A 19498-nucleotide genomic window follows, 5' to 3' on the forward strand; every position below is an offset into this window, starting at 1 on the left:
GGCCACCTAGCAGCTGCCAAAACAAACGCTGAAAAAGAAACACCCAGAACCCTCCCACCTCTCTCCCACCCTTCACACCTTCCCTAGAGCACCAACAAGATTGGAAAGGGTAAGGGAGGACACACAAAATTCTGACTGCCATTAATAAGGGTGGGGAAGCGTTCAACTCCTTCCTTGAATCTTACAGAGATCTGTCTCAATTACAGCCTTTGGCAGCAAGTTTGACAAGTTAATTATACATTATTTTTAAATATTTTCTTTGATCAGTTTTACAGTTCTTGCCTACATTTGACTGAGTGCCCCTCTGTGCCCTTCTTTATGGGATGGAATAAACTGAAAGCCCAGCTGGCCTTTACTATACCATCCATCCATGACTTTCTATGCTCTGTCATCCCTGGTCTCACTTTTCACTATTCCAGATCTAAAAATAGTCCTAGGCCTTTTCAACCACCACCGATGAAGCCCTCCTACCTCCTAGGTGACTAATGATCTTTGTTGCCCTTTCAATCTTTGCTGTATTTCTTGAGTCTTTTTTTGAGATGAGAGACCTGAAACTGAAGGCTGCTCCCAAGGCGAGGACATCCCATGGATCTGCAGAACAGACATTAGAATACTTTTCATATTCTTCTTTGTCCCTTTTAAATAGAGGCGATCATCTTATTTCCTGTTCTACCTCCATCATGCAGTGTGGGTGAGATTCACCTCTGCGCAAAGCTGGGCTTACGCAGGATTTAGGTGGTTCGCACGCCTTGAGCTGGTCCGCGCACAGGGTGAATTTAACCTAAGCAAACCGCATCACCACACCAGGGTAAACTCATAAATTTTTTGCCCTCTATAACACTGATAGAGAGATATGCACAGCTGTTTGCTCCCCCAGGTATTAATACACACACTGGGTTAATTAATAAGTGATTTTATTAAATACAGAAAGTAGAATTTAAGTGGTTCCAAGTAATAGCAGACAGAACAAAGTGAATTACCAAGTAAAATAAAATAAAACACGCAAAGCTATGCCTAATATAGTAAGAAAACTGAATACAGATAAAATCTCACCCTCAGAGATGTTTCAGTAAGTTTCTTTCACAGACTGGATGCCCTCCTAGTCTGGGTACAATGCTTTCCCCTGATACAGCCCTGGTTCCAGCGCAGGTGGTAACTATAGGATTTCTCATGATGGCTGCCCCCTTTGTTCTGTTCCACCCACTTATATATCTTTTGCATAAGGCAGGAATCCTCTGTCCCTCTCTGGGTTCCTACCCCCTCCTTCTCAATGGAAAGACACCAGGTTAAAGATGGATTCCAGTTCAGGTGACATGATCCCATGTCACGGCCAGACTTCATTACACACTTGCCAGCACACACGTATACAGCAAGACCTTCAAGTAAAACAGAGCCATCTGCAGTCAATTGTTCTGGTTGATGGGAGCCATCAAGATTCCAAGCCACCATTAATGGCTCACACTTTGCATAATTACAATAGGCCCTCAGAGTTATGTTTCAAAGTTCTAGTTTCAGATACAAGAATGATACATTTACACAAATAGGATGACCACGTTCAGTAGATTATAAACTCTGTAATGATAGAAGAGACCTTTTGCATGAAGCATATTTTAGTTACATTATATTCACACTCATCAGCATACTTTCATAAAATCATATAGAGTACAATGTCACTGGAGGCACGGGGGCTGCAGAGATGCAGCCTGGGGATAGGTAGAAGCAGCTGGTCCAATCCCCTCGCCAATGATGACTGGCCATGACAGACTGCAGTTTGCCCCAGGGAAAGGGGGCTAGATGACAACTGGTAGTAGCTTTTGAGCAAGGTGGGTATAAGGGACCGGAGTTCCCCTGGGAGGGAAGACTCAGAGTATGGGGGTACTGCTGTGGGCAGAACCCCAAGGTAAGGGGCACCGGGGTCCAGGAATGACACGGGGGCCTGAAGCGGGAGAGGTCTGCTGCAGAAAACCCTTTAGTGGGCCAGACACCCACAGGGTCTCACTCTTTCTTCAGGGTAGGCCACTCAGCCTCACAGCCTGAGCAACTGGGCTCCGGCACTCCTGTTTACACCGTGAGCTCTGCTCAGCACATCCAACAGAGATAGACTCTGGGTGGAGACTTGTCCACTGCTCAGTGACTAATGCACCCCAGCCAGTATTTGCAGTGACACCCCAAATAGCATTTTCAAAACAGAATAGAATTTTTCAGTCATGTGGAACAGTGTTAGAAGTCCTGAGGTTAGCACAAAGAAATAAAGGTTAAAGCATATTCCGGTCAGGTAAAGCTACAGTTCACCAGCCAAGCTGTAGTGAACTTTTATTTTCAGGCTGTTTCTCTGCGCCAGTGTCAGATCGCTTGTATAGCTGCTCTATGCTGCCGATATAGCGCTGTGCACATGAGTGCTTGTACCGCCCAGGGGTATGCTTTTTTCACACCTCTGAGAGACATAAGCTTTGCCAATGTAAAGTGGTAGTGTAGACATGGTCTTAGTCAGTAGCCAGGTGAGGGCTTGGCTACACTTAAAACTCTGCAGTGGATGGGAGGGATTCTCCCATCTCCCTGAGAGGTGGTAGCTAGGTCAGCGGAAGAATTCTTCCATCAACGTAGCATTGTCTATAAGAGGACGTAGGCCTGTTAAACTATGCCAGTCAGCAGTGTGGATTGTTTACAGCCCTGTCCAACATAGTTAAACCAACTACAGACCAGGCGTGAGAGCCCCAAGCTGCTTTCAGAGCCTACACTTATCCCTCCACTTCCCACCAGTCCCTTGTTCTCAAGCTGTGGTCTCTGCTCCGTGTCCCTGCTGAGAGATGAGGAAATCCTCCTCCCTCTGGTCGATAGTTGGCAGGTATCAATGGTCTGCTGACTGGCCTTTCCATTGTCTTCTCGGATTTTCCATTGATATGAGTCAGCCAGTCTTTTTTTAAAATGACCCTGTCAGTCTGCTCAGACACATGGGCAACACCCACCACCTGCATCTGTTAGGCCATGTCTACACTACAGCCTATGTCAGCAGAACTAATGTCGCTCAGGGTGTGAATAAACCACCCCTCTGAGCAACACAAGTTACGCCGACATAAGAGCTGGTGTGAACAGCAGGAGAGCTTCTCCCACCAACATAGCTACCACCGCTTGCAGGGGCTGGAGTACTTAAGCTGAGCTCACTCCTGTTGGCTTAGGGTATGTCTACACTACGAAATTAGGTCGATTTTAGAGAAGTCGATTTTTAGAAATAGATTTTATACAGTTGATTGTGTACGTCCACACTAAGCACATTAAGTAGGCAGAGTGCGTCCTCAGTACCATGGCTAGCATCTACTTACAGAGCGGTGCACTGTGGATAGCTATCCCACAGTCTCCACCGCCCATTGGAATTATGGGTTAAGCTCCCAATACCTGATGGGGCAGAAACATTGTTGCGGGTGGTTTTGGGTATATGTCATCAGTTGCCCCACCCTCCATGAAAGGAACGGCAGACAAACGTTTCGCACCAGACACCAGGGCAATTAGAAGAGCACAGCATGGCACACTGCACATAAAAAGAGGCTTTGAAAGCCAGTTTCATGACTGGCCAGGCTTCGGTGTGACAGTTGTGTGTGTTTCTCCTTGATGCAAACCCACCTTTGTTGATTTTAATTCCCTGTAAGCTAACCACCCTCCGCCCCTTCGAAATAAAGTAACTATTGTTTTGAAACCATGCATTCTCTCTTTATTAATTAAAAAAATAAAATAAAATAAAAGAGAGATAACAGACAAGGTAGCCCGGGTGGGGTAGGGGAGAAGGAAGGCCAAGCCATACTGAGTATCGAACTGTTTGAATCACAGCCTTCTGTTGCTTGGGCCATCCTCTGCAGTGGAGCGGTTGGGTGCCTGGAGCTTCTCACTCCCCTTCCCCCGCCCCCATGTTCTTGGGTGTCTGGGAGAGGAGGCTGTGGAACATATGGAGGAGGATAGGTGGTTATACAGAGGATGCAGTGGGGGTCTGTGCTCTTGTTGGCTTTCCTGCAGCTCCAACAGACACTTCACCATGTCCGTTTGGTCCTCCCACAGACACCTCATCATGTCCGTTTGCTCCCCCATTAGCTTCTGCATTGCATCCTGCCTTTGCTCTCACTTAATTCTTTCCTGGCCTCTGCCACCGAATGTCTCCATGTATTAAGCTGTGCCCTATCAGTGCAGGAGGACTGCATGAGCTCAGAAAACATGTTACCGTGAGTGCATTTTTTTTGCCTTCTAATCTGTTATAATCTCAGAGACAGAAATAATAGGGGGAGCACAGAAACATTCTACGCTCTACGATTCTGTGGAGACTGCATGGTCACCTGTGCTGCTGAGTTCGCCATGCTGACCAAACAGGAAATGAAATTCAAAGTTCCCAGGGCTTTTCCTGTGTACCTGGCTAGCACATCAAAATTCAAAGTGCTGTCCAGAGCAGTCACAATGGAGCACTCTGGGATAGCTCCTGGAGGCCAATACCATCAATTTGCATCTGCACTACCCCAAATTCGACCCAGCAAAGTTGATTTTAGCGCTACTCCTCTCACCGGGGAGGAGTACAAAAGTTGGTTTTTCAGAGCCCTTTAGGTCGACAGAACGGGGTTGGTTGTGTGGCCGCATTCATTTTTAAATTGACCTAATGCGGCTAAATTCGACCTAATACCATAGTGTACCGCAGGCCTTAGACTGGCTACCTTAGAGAGCTACAATAAACTCTCTCATGTAGCCGTGCCTTAATTCTGCCCTGAGAGCAAATTTAATCCCCTTTCCCTCCACTGGATGGGTAGCAAAGCAAAATATAGGGTGAAACCGAAACACACGTAGGCTTAATAAAAACTACAACCAAAAATTCACAGGGGCCACAGGGAAAAATGGAGCAGTGTTCGCTAGCTGGTTTCAGTTTGAATGTTATTCTTGTTACAGGTTTTGCAGCATCTTCCCTCTCTGAACTTGTCTTCTCACTTACTTATTTTCTTGTGAATTTAACAACATTCTGAACCTCTTCCTAGTTACAACCCTTGAGGCCTTTGATCAGCCCTGTCCCCTTTTTCCATTTCTTCCTGAAATAAAGGACTGAAAACTGCCCCCAGTGCTCCAAACGGAGCTCCCCACCAACACACACACACACACCCCCTTTGTACACTGCTACCTCACTTGTTCCTGATCTGTATTCTAGTCCCCTGCTGCGTGACCAGCTAACACCCTGGCTGTACTGAAGGCAGAGTCTGATACCACAGATTTAATTCTTCAATCTCCTCAAGATTACAGTGGTGGGTCAGCTTCACCAATGGAAATCCAAGACAGACTTAATCCTCTTGACTCACTACAGAATCAAGCTGCAATGCCTCCAGACTTGTGCTAAACTAAGGACTTAGCTCCATTAAGCTTGCTAGAGAGGGTCTCGGGCTTTCAAAAGAAATCCATCACCACCATCAAAGGATCTCCAAATCCACACACTCTTGTACCAATGAAAGTATTTGATGAAACAAATATTCATGAAATCTTTACATTGTCCTTGGCTCATCGCTTCTCGGTAAAGTTTGACAGCAGACAGGATTCAGAGCCAGGCATTTGGGGCCAGGTTTGCAAAGCTGTTTAGGCACCTAGAGATGTGCATAGGTGGAATTTTCAAAAGCAGCTAGGTGCCTCACTCTCGCTGCTTCCCCTAGGAGATAGGCACCTGGACCCTGCTGAAAAGCCCACTAGGGGTCAATCCACATCTTTAAGTGCCTAAAGATCTTGAAAACCTCGCCCTATTCAGGGCAGCGCTAAGCATGGGCTTACATTCTTTCTTAAATCAGGGCCCTACTCTAAAAGGGTGCTGTTTCCCCCTGTGCAAAGGACCAGCACAAACTAGGCACCAGTTAAGTCCCACTTAAGCGCTGCCCTACTTGCAAAGCTTAAATGGGACGTAAATGAGGTGTAGGCCTGGGGCTGGCCCTCTGCCCAGGGCTGACTTTCCCCCGATGGGGCCCACGACTGGCCAGCAGTCTCCCTGGCAAATGGATGAGTAGGCTGAGGTTATGTGCTAGTTAAAGCCCAGGAACTCGTCTCTCACAGACACCAAAAAGCAGAAGATAAACCCAGGCCCCAGAACTGCAAAAATGCAGAGTATTCACATCTCTTGACAGATATGGGCAAAGATCAGTGAGCTTTTGGCTCATCTTCAGTTCTCAGTGCACCCCTCCCCAGCGTGGAGGAGTGCAGGCACAGAGCCTCACTCTGTATTAGCACAGGGTTCGGGGGAGCCCCCTTGCTGCATTGTCTATATACAGATTACTTGTTTAAATAAATAGAAGCACAGCTTGTGCTATAATTATTGATCCTCAGCTATTTTTAGTCTCCTGTTCTCACCACACATTCTTCTCAGCATCACAACACAAGCTTCATGTAAAAACCACTTGGAAGACAGCTAGCGGCAAGCAGGGCCAATCCTGGGCTAGTAGAAGCCTCTGGGCAGCCAGGGTGCAAAGGGAACTGGAGGAAAAACCATTTAAGAGGAAAAGGGTTAGGCAGAAAAAACAGAAAACCCCCAGATAGATACTACTGCTCCTATTGCAAGGAGACAAAGCAGCCTCCTGCTGTCTGATCGGTGGGAGACACAGCAGGAGAAAGTGCTATTCACCAGAGAGGGGTTCCTCTGCAGATTAAGCCAATGAATTGCCTGCCTAAGGGGTGAAGAGGATTTCCTTTTAAATCCCCCTGCCCACATACAAAGCAGACAGATTGTGGAAGCTTTGGGACTTCCAAGGGCTCAGGTTTTTCATGACCCAGTTCCCCAGCAGTGGGTGATGCTCATTCATTTTTCAGATTGCAACTGAATTGTATTTGAGGCAGGGGAAAGGGGGCAGGGTCTCCAGCTCTGCAGACTGAAGATCTTTATTTAGCACAAAGCAGGTAAGGCCACAACCAACTGGGGAATGTAGGGACCCCAGTAATAACAGAAACACTGAGTTTGGAACAGAAGCTCGTTTATCTCATTTGATTAAAGTAGACGGATTTAGTCATGGTACAAAACTACTCATTAAAGCCACATTCAACAGCTGTTACTTTATTCTTTTTTTAGCTCTAGTCCACCCCAAACAAATAAGGCATCTCCACCCCTCCACCCCTGCAGCTAACATAAAAGTCCCCTGCCAACATGCCTCAAACTTTCCCTGCAAGGTTACACTCCAAGAATAAGAGGGGCTCGCCACATATTCAGTCTCCAGAGACTGTCAGCAAGCAGGGTGCCATTTGTGCCAATTGCACCCGTAGTTTTTGTGATGGGGAAACTGGTTTACTTAAAATTTGACTGAGACCCACCAATTCATTCCAAAACAGGTCACTGAAGAGCCATCGGACAGCAAGAACTGTCCACCATTGTTGAATGAGAATGGGTGGTGATCTGATGGTAGAGCTCAGCATTTTCAGTCCAGGGGATCTGGCTAGAGAAGCAACTTTCAGAGGAGATCAGGCAAATACAGAGTCTGACTATCTTTAGGAAATGCTGCAAAACCTTCCTCTCTGAGGAAGCCGTCCCACCAAAGAATGACACTCACAACACTGGCATCCCTTTCCAGCCTTAAACTCTAACCAAGCCAAAAAATAAAAATAAAAACCAAAACCTCCAGTCCGAGCAGAGTTTTCATCCTGAAAAAACCAGAAACTCCATGAAGTCCACTAGGGAACTCACTCTTGATTTTACTTTTGACTTTACATGGAAGGCACTTGAATACTATGGCGATAGGTGGCAGTATAATGTCTACACATGAGATGGAGGTCTAATTTCTGGCTGGGGTAGACATACCTGCGTAAGCTGTGATCAAGTTAGGGCACGAAGAACAAAAGTGTAGTCATGCCGGCTTGAGCAGCAGGATGGGTGAGGGAGGCGCTCAAGTATGCACCTAGGGTTTCAGACGGGATCATGCTCAGGGTGAATAGCCCATTCCTCCACTCTTATGCTTCTATTTTTAGCAGGCTAGCCTGATCACAGCCAGCATGGATATGTCCAGATGAGCTGAAAATGATATCTTCAGCTCCAGTGTACACATACCCTAAGATAGCTAGATCGAAGGCACCTATCTCACTATGTCTGTAAGTTTGTGTTCTTCAGAGCACCCAGCCAACACTATTTTTCAGAAGCAGAATTTTTAAATGCTTTAAATGTATATATTGGGAGTTATTTCCACAAGAGGTGCACATTTTACCTAAAGGAAACCCACATTCACTTTCCTTAGTGCCACAGCATGAAGGTTCAGAGGGCAGCAGTGCTTGTCACCATGTATAAACTGTAAAAGGTGTAACTTCCCTGTGCTCTTAATTCCAATTGGCATTTCTCTGCTGAACACTTGGGGCTGTCATCTTGCTCATTACTGACCCTGGAGTCGTGGGAGCCCAATGGAAGGAAGTGTGAACCAGTTTCCATGCTGTTTTAACAGGCATGAAAAACAACCTTTACATTTCTGAGCTGTGCCAAACATGTGCAGTTTTTCTTTTATGTGTACTTCCGGGTTACAACTCCTAGCATCCAAGTGCTGGGAAAGCCTCAGCTGTACGTTACTTTCACCCAGGCTCTGCCATTTCTGTCAGATGTCATCACACTTCTTTTCACGGGGGCTGATTTGTGAAGAAACACAAAGACAATTAGGGAAATCCCTGATTTACGTGCTCAGACTGAAAGAACAGCATTTAGTAAAGAGAATTAAAAAATGAATGTAACTGATGGAACTAACTCTGCACCCCTAGAAGGCTCAGAGATTGCGTACATGATCACTTGTCCATTCTGGATGTTCTGTATCCCTTGTGCCACACTCTTCAAGCTATTTGGAATCTGTCCTGGACTCTAGGTGCCACTTCCAGCCTTCCTGACTTCTGCAACATTCCTCCTACGAGGACTTTGTGCAGAGACAGTCCAGTTCATACTGTTCCAGTGGCGTGCTTCCTTGCAGAGTCTTTATATACAGAAATACTACAAAATGCAAGACAAAAACAGTACCTTTAGAAGGACAAATGTGGGTTAAATATCTTCCGAAACACGTGCTTCTAAACTTCTTAGGGCTATAGGCTGATCGCTGTGCTCCCTGCCGAGGTGTGCACAGCGGGGAATTGGCCGTTCCAGCGCTACTATGTATGCTATTTAGTTGCCCTTGTATTATTTCGGCAATCAGCTGCAATCATCCTGTTCCTTACATAAGCCCTGGAGGCTTACCCTGGCTAAATACGGCTGTCCAAAAATCAATGGCCTCCACTTTGACCTCACTTTTCCACTTTGCAGGCCTTCGATAATTGGATTATTGCAATGAATTATTCAGGAAATAATCAATACAGCATGGTCTCTATCAATTTCCTTTAAATTCCCTGAAACACAGCCTTAGGAGTACTTGTGCTATTTATGGGGGAGGGGAGCTGTCTCTGCAGATTTCGTATGGAGACAGGTTGAAAATGGAGAAGTGCCAGAAGCAATTTCAGCCTAACATGCTTAGGAATCCTTCTCAAACCAAGCTCACTAAGGCCTGGTCTACACTATGAGTTTATCTCAAATTTAGCAGTGTTAAACTGAATTAACCCTGCACCCGTCCATACAACAAAGCCCTATATTTCGATATAAAGGGCTCTTAAAATCGATTTCCGTACTCCTCCCTGACAAGCAGAGTAGGGCTGAAATCGAATGCCATTTCGAATTAGGGTTAGCGTGGCCGCAATTCAACGGTATTGGCTTCCGGGAGCTATCCCACAGTGCACCATTGTGACCCCTCTGGACAGCAATCTGAACTCGGATGCACTGGCCAGGTAGACAGGAAAAGCCCCACAAACTTTTGAATTTTATTTTCTGTTTGCCCAGCATGGATCAGCACAGGTGACCATGCAGTCTCAGAATCAAAAAAGAGCTCCAGCATGGACCGTACAGGAGATACTGAATCTGATCTCTGTATGGGGAGAATTCCAATGGGTGGGGGAGACTGCAGGAACTATGGGATAGCTACCCACAGTGCAACGCTCCGGAAGTCAATGCTAGTCTCGGTACATGGATGCACACCGCCGAATTAATATGCTTAGTGTGGCTGCATGCACTAGACTTTATAAAATCTATTTCCAAAAATCAGTTTTAGTAAAATCAGAATAATCCCGTAATGTAGACATACCCTAAGAGAAATAACTTTGTATTCATTTTGGGGACAGATTTAAAGTCAGAGACTGTCAGAGTTACAAAGGAGTGTAACTGTTAAGTGACAGGTTTGCTGACCCTCAAATAAGGACTCAATTGCCAGTGTTTATTTACTCACCATATGGCAGCTGTTGTGTTAAATCTAAGTGTGCATGCGTCTTTTGTATGTATCTTCCTAAAGCTGCACTGATTGTAGCTCTTTCTTAAGATGAGTTAAATCTAATAGACAAAGTTGGTTTCATTTGAAACCAGTAATATGTTACTGGTCTGGCTGGAGAACAACTGCAATGGCTGCCATTGTCACTGTTGCTTCCCCCAGCATCAGGAAGCTGCATGAACCGGATCCCATGCTAGGAAAAGTTTGCAATTTTGGAAGCAGCATGAGAGGATGAGATGAGCTCATGGGCTGCTAGACTGGTTTATAAGATTTGAGTAACAGGAAAAATATTTATAGTAAACAAGCAACATATTTATCTGTGGATACTTTCCTGGGGCTGAAAATATGAATATACTCACAAGGACTGGATGGCTCAGCTCAGACAGACCCGTTCTGCATAGCAAGAAGCAGAAGCGCGAGAAAAAGAAAGAAATAAGCGCCTCTGTATTGCACTGTCATGGGGAAACGAGCCCTTTCAAACCACTTTCCCCTTTGATTCCACAGACACTGTGGAGTCAGTCACAGGTCCCAGGAGGATGGTGTGAAAAGGCAGCTCCTTGTCAGCATTTCCAAAAGAGCACTTGCAGTACCACAGCAGTGCTTGCAGCCAAAACGGAGGGCTGGTTAGTTCTTTATCAAAGATCTGGGGAATGTTTGGAGAGAAACTGCCAGAACTGCTTTAAAGTGCAGGGCTTCTAAAGTAACAACAGCAACCAGATCCATTGCCCTCAGACTGCAGACCACAGCATACAAACATACAGCCTGCCAGCTACTTCTTCTTACAGCGTCCAATCCAATGCCCATCAGGAGTTTCTGCACTGATGTCAGTGATCAGGCCTATACGTTAGCTACTCGGGCTTCAGTCACTAATTCCCCCCCAGAGAGGCCTTCCCATTTCCGTGCTCTCAAGAAAACGGCTTGTGGAACTGTTGACATTTCTATAGGATAAAAAGTCCTAGTAAAAATCTTGATGTCTTTGAATTGACAGTATAGAAGGTAGGCAGGGGATAACGTCTCACAGTGCATACAAGAAAAAAGCTAGCGAAGCATGAGATCAGAAGTCAGATCTTGGGTCTATTCTCAGCTCTGACACCAATTTACCATGTGTCCTTGGGCATGTCTCTCAACCTCTGTACCTCAGTTTTTCCATCTCTAAAATGGATAGAATGCTTACCTGTTAAGTGCTCTGAGATCCTCAGATTTAAAGGGACACAAACAACTTGAACTCTAGCGAAATTCAATTTTTCAGTTAAAAATAGTTTCACATACCACTCCTGCCCGAGTCTCCCTACAATTCTAGTGGCATTACAATGATATTTTAAGTGCTTTTCTTTCCCCTGAAGCTGTGTGAAAAACCTCACACAAACAAACAGAGGGAGAAACTGACTATGCAAGGAAAAGAGTGGAACTGTCTATGCAGAATGTGCAGCCAAAGACACCAAGGAAACAAACTACAAAAACGATACAGTCATGGCAGGTGTTACAGGTAAACTACAGTAAGTAAAGAAAAGTACAGATGGAAATCTGTCTATGGAATGAGGCAGAGATGTGCATAAGGGTCTGAGTCTGGTGTTCACGTAGGATTTCATTTCGTTCTGCAAAGCAGCCAAGGCTGCATGAGATTTGTGAGTCTGAGTAAAAGAAATTATTGTAATGTTTTGGTGGTGAGATTAAGAGCCACAGAAGTCATTCAGTAGCTGGGACACTGTGAGAGAAAGTGCTGTTTGACTGAGGGTTTGAACACAGCAACTCGCTCAAGCCGGTGAGCTGTCAGCCTTAGCGCACGTCCAGACTAACCCGCGGCATCGGCGGGTTAAAATCAATTGCTTGGGGATCGATATATCGCGTCTAGTCTGGACGCGATGTATCGATCCCCGAGCGCGCTTACATCGATTCCGGAACTCCATCAACCCGAACGGAGTTCCGGAATCGACACGGAGAGCCGCGGACATTGATGCCGCGCCGTCCAGACGGGTGAGTACCTCGATTTTAGAAATTCGACTTCAGCTACGTTATTCCCATAGCTGAAGTTGCGTATCTAAAATCGATTTTAATACCTAGTCTGGACGTGGCCTTAGAGTTGATTTGCCGGTTAATATCCACCCCTGCTTAAAAGGAAAAACAGGAACTACGCACATACTATAAACACACAAAAGCTAGGAAAAAATCTCTCGTGTCTGTTCCACTCATTTCTCTCCCAACAAGGAAATAACTCACTCCTGGAGCCCAATCTTTCCTGTTTGGAAGCAGTGACAATAACATATAATATTTAGTATTTATATAGGCCCTGGAGGGAGGGATAGCTCAGTGGTTTCAGCAGTGGCCTGCTAAACCCAGGGTTGTGAGTTCAATCTTTGAGGGGGCCACTTAGGGATCTGGGGCAAAAATCAGTACTTGGTCCTGCTAGTGAAGGCAGGGGGCTGGACTCGATCTTTCAGGGTCCCTTCCAGTTCTATGAGATGTGTGTGTGTCTCTCTCTCTATGTATATATTTAAATCCAGTTCCCCCTGAAGTCAGTGGAAGTTTTCCAATGGACTTCATTGAGACTGAGATTTGCCCCACAGAACATTACAAACATGATCTAACACCCCCAATAGACAGATATTAGCAGCCCAATTTTACATGTGGGGAAACAAGCGGAGAGATTAAATACACCCAAGGCAGGAGACTATACCAAAGATGGGCTCCTAATTTGCAGCGCAGTTCCTGAACTCCAGTCCCAGAGACCCTTCTTCTTCCCCTGAAACTATCTGGCCTTTTAGCTCTGGAGCATGTGAACGTCACTGTTATCAATTCCAACTAAGGAGCTCTACGCTATGGGTTATATACTTCACATTAAAAAGAACAGAAGTACTTGTGGCACCTTAGAGACTAAGGGTATGTCTACATCTACAATTTTGCAGCACTGGTTGTTACAGCTGTATTAGTACAGCTGTATAGGGCCAGCGCTGCAGAGTGGCCACACTTACAGCAACCAGCGCTGCAAGTGGTGTTAGATGTGGCCACACTGCAGCGCTGTTGGGCGGCTTCAAGGGGGGTTCGGGGAACGCGAGAGCAAACCGCGGGGAAACAGGTCTCCTTCCCCGGTTTGCTCCAGTGTTCCCCGAACCCCACTGCAAGCAGATCTCCTTCCCCGCGGTTTGCTCTCGCGTTCCCCGAACCCCCGTGCAAGCAGGTCTCCTTCCCCGCGGTTTGCTCTCGCGTTCCCCGAACCCTCTCCCCGCAAGCAGGTCTCCTTCCCCGCGGTTTGCCCTCGCGTTCCCCGAACCCTCTCCCCGCAAGCAGGTCTCCTTCCCCGCGGTTTGCCCTCGCGTTCCCCGAACCCCCCTGCAAGCAGGTCTCCTTCCCCGCAGTTTGCTCTCGCGTTCCCCGAACCCCCGTGCAAGCAGGTCTCCTTCCCCGCGGTTTGCTCTCGCGTTCCCCGAACCCCCTCCCCGCAAGCAGGTCTCCTTCCCCGCGGTGTGCTCTCGCGTTCCCCGAAACCCCCTGCAAACCGCGGGGAAGGAGACCTGCTTGCAGGGGGGTTCGGGGAACGCGAGAGCAAACCGCGGGGAAGGAGACCTGCTTCCCCGCGGTTTGCTCTCGCGTTCCCCGAACCCCCCTGCAAACCGCGGGGAAGGAGACCCGCTTGGGGGGGGATTCGGAGAACACCGGAGCAAACCCCGGGGAAGGAGACCTGCTTGATTACCAGAGAGGCTTCCTCAGGTATGTTGGTGTGACGAACTGGGAAAGTTCTTAATGTTTTCTCTGAGCACTGTGTTGGTGCCTCAGTGTCCCCATGGCAGTTCTTAAGTATCTGGCAGAGCAAAGGGCCGGTGCACCTAAATGCCTGACACTGTCTCCTAGCAACTGATGGCCTGGGCCCCTCCTCTGCAAAGGTGCCAGCTGAAGGTGTTGGAGACAAAGGGATCAGGTGACCTCCTGGCCCGGGAAAGGGGCTGAGCAGAGAGGAGGGGCTGGGAGGGGTTGTGAGTCTGGAGCTGGCTGGGGTCAAGGGTGGAGGACAGACCTGGGGGTCTGGCTCACTGCCCCCCAGAATGGACCCAGCCGAAGGGTCTGGTTCGCTGTATCTACAAGCTCTGTTTTAGACCCTGTTCCTGTCATCGAATAAACCTCTGTGTTACTGGCTGGCTGAGAGTCACGTCTGACTGCAAAGTGGGGGTGCAGGACCCTGTGGCTTCCCCAGGACCCCGCTGGGGTGGACTCGCTGTGGGAAGCGCCTGGAGGGGCAGAGGACGCTGAATGCTCCAAGGAGAGACCCAGGAGGTGAAGCTGTGTGAGCTTCTTGCCCTGAACAAGTCTGCTCCAAGGGAGAGGAGGCTCCCCAAAGTCCTGACTGGCTTGGTGGGGAGCAGTTCCAGAGCATTGCCCGGTGACTCCGTGACAGTTGGGATACCTGCTTATTCCACGGAGGTCAAGAAAAGCGCTGGTAAGTGTCTACACTTGATTACCAGCGCTGGATCACCAGCGCTGGATCCTCTACACCCGAGACAAAACGGGAGTATGGCCAGCGCTGCAAACAGGGAGTTGCAGCGCTGGTGATGCCCTGCAGATGTGTACACCTCCTAAGTTGCAGCGCTGTAACCCCCTCACCAGCGCTGCAACTTTGTGATGTAGACAAGCCCTAACAAATTTATTTCAGTATAAGCTTTCGTGAGCTACAGCTCACTTCTTCGGTTGCATAGAATGGAACACACAGACAGGAGATATTTATACATACAGAGAACTTAGCCAGAGAATAGCTTCAGGGTGGTTTTTCCCAGCTGCCAGAGGCAGTCTAAAGTATCACAGCAGACAGTGGTCTAGGAGCTCAGTATTAGCCCTCTAGCTTCCCTGGCACTTGTAATTCAAGCCTTAAAACACATCACTTGTTCAAAGTGTCGGCCAAAGGGAGTGTGATGGTTCAGGGTGAATAGCTCAGAATCTGGCTACTCAAATAATTCAGTTTCACGGTTTAGAAGAGTGATGCTAAGAGCACTCTTAGCAAGCTGGATAAACTAAATACTTCTCTAGCACAAAGCTGCTCAAAGTTAAGATAGACTCTAGTTCCTAAATCCCAGGGTGGACAGAAAAGGGGTCTCAGCACAGTGTGAACTCTCTAAGGGTATGGCTACACTTGACATTTCAAAGCGCTGCCACGTGTGAGTGTGGTCGGAGCGCCAGCGCTGGGAGAGAGCTCTCCCAGCGCTGCATGTAAACCACATCCCTTACGGGTGTAGCTTGCAGCGCTGTGGCACTGATTACACTGAGGCTTTACAGCGCTGTATCTTGCAGCGCTCAGGGGGGTGTTTTTTCCACACCCCTGAGCGCAAAAGTTGCAGCGCTGTAAAGCGCCAGTGTAGCCATGGCCTAACATTACAAAACTCAAAACAAGTGCTTTTGCAAGGCTGCACATTCCAGGGACTCTGCATACTTCACGTAGTCATTTAATTATCCCGTTCAATAGCTCAATTAAGTTATGTAAGGATCTCAACTCTGCACTCCCAGGACTGGATGCTCTCAAAGGAGGGGGAGAAGCAAGAAGGGACATTCTGAGACAAGCAGTTTTACACTTCTGGGATACAAATCACTCATGCAATGGGACTTTCAGTCCCATTCTGGGGGCAAGCATAGACCATCTCATCCTTGCTGCTTTTAAAAGTACTCATTTCACAAACTGGCACCTGTGAATGGCAGCTTACAAAATTAACAGATCGTTGCTTTGAACTGTGATTATTTCCCCATTCCCAAGTAACTGGCCACCCACTTCAGAGAACACAGGTAAACACAGGTTCAGGTAAAGCTTTGCACATATGCAGAGAGAATGACTTCCAAAGCAGAGCTGGATTGTGCCTCGCTGTAAACAGAATTTTTTGGCATCACTTGGTTCACCTGACAGACTGTCCCTTGTTCAATTGCTAAAAATCCTAAACCCACAAGGGAGGCTGCCACGGAGATAGAATCACTACAGAGGGTGGGATACAAGGTAATTCAGGAAAACAAATGACATGGAAAAAAATGTATAAAGGAAACTTTGTTTCACAGCTGCTGGCTTTAAAGTCTATGAATCAGTCATGATCCCTTAAAGTTACAAATTTAGCCCATTCTAAACTCTGTTTTTGACACATTATCCTTTCCCAAAAATGGAAAAATACTATTAGCCTGAAACTTACATTAGTGTTCCATTCTATTTACCAAACCTGTATGCAGCAAAAGCATCTAGTTTTGAGTACCAGCTCTGGGACTTCTGCTGTAGAAAACGAAAACCCTGCTAGGGTTTGGAAAACATCCATATGCCATCCAACAGGATGTGGAAAATGGATTAGAGGCACTTTGGGTGGAATGCTCAAAATGAGTTAGGCTCCTATATATAGCATTCCACCATTTGACTTTATAAAGATGTAGATTTAAAAGTTGCTTCCACTCTACACTCTATAAAGAAACAGGAAGTAAGGCCGATAAAACTGAGTGCTGGGGACCATGAGGTCTGCCTAAGACTTGCACTATTTGTAAATTACTGTGGTTTAGAGAAGTGCACAAGAGAATGTCCCTCAGTTTTAACTAGCCTCAGACAGTTAATCAGATGAGTAGTAGACAAGAGATACCAAATCTGCATAGATATAGTTTAATTTCCTGAAATAAGCAGAGAACTAGGTTTAGACTTTTAAATACAAATGCATCATAGCTCCTGGGTATTTATGACTCAGGCAGCGCATGCTGATTCTGTCACATTTTTTTTAAAATTAGTTTTCCCTGCTGGAATGAGTCTAATAACCCATCTATAGCCCCTCTTCCTAGATGGCTCTAAACCTCTCCAGAGCAGACTGAAGCAACAATCAAAGACGCACCACCAACCCAGTAGTCACTCGGAGCTGGTAACGAGCAGCACTGGGGAAATTTGGTTGGGGCTAAGTGAGCAAACTCAAATGTTTCATTTAAAAGTCATATTGGCATATTGCAAAGAAAACCTTCCAAATGGGACCAGATACAGTGCTGCCTGACTGAGTCTGCAGACAGACAGAAAAGTTGCCCTGAGAGATGTGATCCACTCTGTATTTTTCTCAATGAATGTTAACTCTGTAGTAGAACCTGTCAGGAATTTTCTGATGAAAACTTTGTATTTTCAAAATATTTTTGAGTTGGGGGATTCATTGAAACTGTTTTAGGAAAGGGTTGGTTTTGACAAAATTTCCCATTTTGAAAAAAATTTGGGAAAAATGTTTCTGAATTGTCTACTCTAAACCACTCACTTTGACATTTTCAAAACAAAGTTTTGTCTTAATGTGCAGCAACTTTTCATTTGGAAATTTTAGTTAAGTTATATTAAAAAAGTAAACAGTATCTTTAAAAGGTCAAAATCAACATTTCAATTGACTCAATTTGAAAGTTATTTTCAATTATTGGTTTGAGAAATTTTTCAAGATTTAAACTTTTTGCCCCAATTCAGGATGGGAAACTTTTTTGAAATCCTGAAAATGCTCATGGGATGAGAAAACAGTTTCCCACCTAGCTCTGTGTGTAGTCTATGGCAATTTACATGGTAACATACACATTTCACTGCTGAAAGAAGCAACAATGAGTCCTGTGGCACCTTACAGACTAACAGACGTATTAGAGCATAAGCATTCGTGGACGAATACCCATTTCGTCAGATTTCACTGCTGGTCATTTTAGTCAAAACCACTCAGCTACTCAGAGATTGTATGCAGAATCTGGGTGGTGCCTTCACTGCTCCTTCCCCCATTACTCACCATTTTATCTTCAACCCTGAGCAGATAGTTTATCATCAGCACATTTATTCTCAACACATCATTTGCCCAGCCTAAAAGAAGCAGTTGCTAGTCAGACCTTTAAATTAGTCGCCTGGATTCATCCTCCCTAGATCACAGAATCACTGAATATCAGGGTTGGAAGGGAGCACAGGAGGTCATCTAGTCCAACTCCCTACTCAAAGCAGGACCAACTCCAACTAAATCATCCTAGCCAGGGCTTTGTCAAGCCTGATCTTAAAAACGTCTAAGGATGGAGATTCCACCACCTCCCTAGGGAACCCATTCCAGTGCTTCACCACCCTCCTAATGAAATAGTGTTTCCTAATATCCAACCTAGACCTCCCCCACTGCAACCTTGTTCTGTCCTTGTTCTGTCATCTGCCACCACTGAGAACAGCCAAGCTCCATCCTCTTTGGAACTCCCCTTCAGGTAGTTGAAGGCTGCTATCAAATCCCCCCTCACTCTTCTCTTCTGCAGACTAAATAAGCCCAGTTCCCTCAGCCTCTCCTCATAATCATGTGCCCCAGCCCCCTAATCATTTTCATTGCCCTCTGATGGACTCTCTCCAATTTGTCCACCTCCCTTCTGTAGTGGGGGGACCAAAACTGGACACAATACTCCAGGTGTGGCCTCACCAGTGCCGAATAGAGGGGAATAATCACGTCCCTCAATCTGCTGGCAATGATCCTACTAATACAGCCCAATATGCCATTGGCCTTCTTGGCAACAAGGGCACACTGTTGACTCATATCCAGCTTCTTGTCCACTGTAATCCCCAGGTCCTTTTCTGCAGAACTGCTGCTTAGCCAGTCAGTCCGCAGCCTGTAGCAGTGCATGGGATTCTTCCTTCCTAAGTGCAGGACTCGGCACTTGTCCTTGTTGAACCTCATCAGATTTCTTTTGGCCCAATCCTCCAATTTGTCTAGGTCATGCTGGACCCTATCCCTATCCTCCAGGATATCTACCTCTCCCCCCAGCTTAGTGTCATCTGCAAACTTCCTGAGGGTGCAATCCATCCCATCATCCAGATCATTAATAAAGATGTCGAACAAAAACAGCCCCAAGACTGACCCCTGGGGCACTCCGCTTGACACCAGCTGCCAACTAGACATTGAGACGTTGATCTCTACCCGTTGAGCCTGACGATATAGCCAGCTTTCTATCCAACTTATAGTCCATTCATCCAATCCATTCTTTTTTAACTTGCTGGCAAGAATACTGTGGAAGACTGTATCAAAAGCTTTGCTAAAGTCAAGATATATCATGTCCACTGCTTTCCCCATTTCCACAGATCCAACTATCTCATCATAGAAGGCAATCAGCTTGGTCAGGCATGACTTGCCCTTGATTAATCCATGTTGACTGTTCCTGATCACCTTCCTCTCCTCCAAGTGCTTCAAAAGGGATTCCTTGAGGACCTGCTCCATGATTTTGCCAGGGCCTGACGG

At 46.4% G+C, this 19498-nt stretch overlaps 2 protein-coding genes across 6 annotated transcripts in view; one reads left to right on the forward strand and one right to left on the reverse strand.

Annotated features, from left to right (window-relative positions):
• LOC127037332 (uncharacterized) overlaps nucleotides 1-19498 on the forward strand; it is a 472273-nt gene that overhangs the window by 404763 nt on the left and 48012 nt on the right. The window contains exon 2 of one of the 3 annotated variants that reach the window (XM_050928930.1): nucleotides 14177-14263. The exons of the other annotated variants lie outside the window; for them this stretch is intronic. The gene's annotated coding sequence lies outside the window, so the exon portion shown is untranslated. The remainder of the gene's footprint in view (nucleotides 1-14176; nucleotides 14264-19498) is intronic. 3 annotated transcript variants of the gene reach the window in all.
• Nucleotides 1-19498, reverse strand: part of HIP1 (huntingtin interacting protein 1) — a 150661-nt gene that overhangs the window by 96533 nt on the left and 34630 nt on the right. The window contains exon 1 of one of the 3 annotated variants that reach the window (XM_050928911.1): nucleotides 18029-18066. The exons of the other annotated variants lie outside the window; for them this stretch is intronic. Coding sequence (XP_050784868.1) covers nucleotides 18029-18064 — 36 coding nt within the window. The 5' untranslated portion in view covers nucleotides 18065-18066. Of the gene's footprint in view, nucleotides 1-18028; nucleotides 18067-19498 lie in introns of those variants that run through there. 3 annotated transcript variants of the gene reach the window in all.

This window comes from Gopherus flavomarginatus, chromosome 19 (assembly GCF_025201925.1).
Source record: "Gopherus flavomarginatus isolate rGopFla2 chromosome 19, rGopFla2.mat.asm, whole genome shotgun sequence".
In the NCBI taxonomy this organism is placed as follows: Eukaryota; Metazoa; Chordata; order Testudines; family Testudinidae; genus Gopherus; species Gopherus flavomarginatus.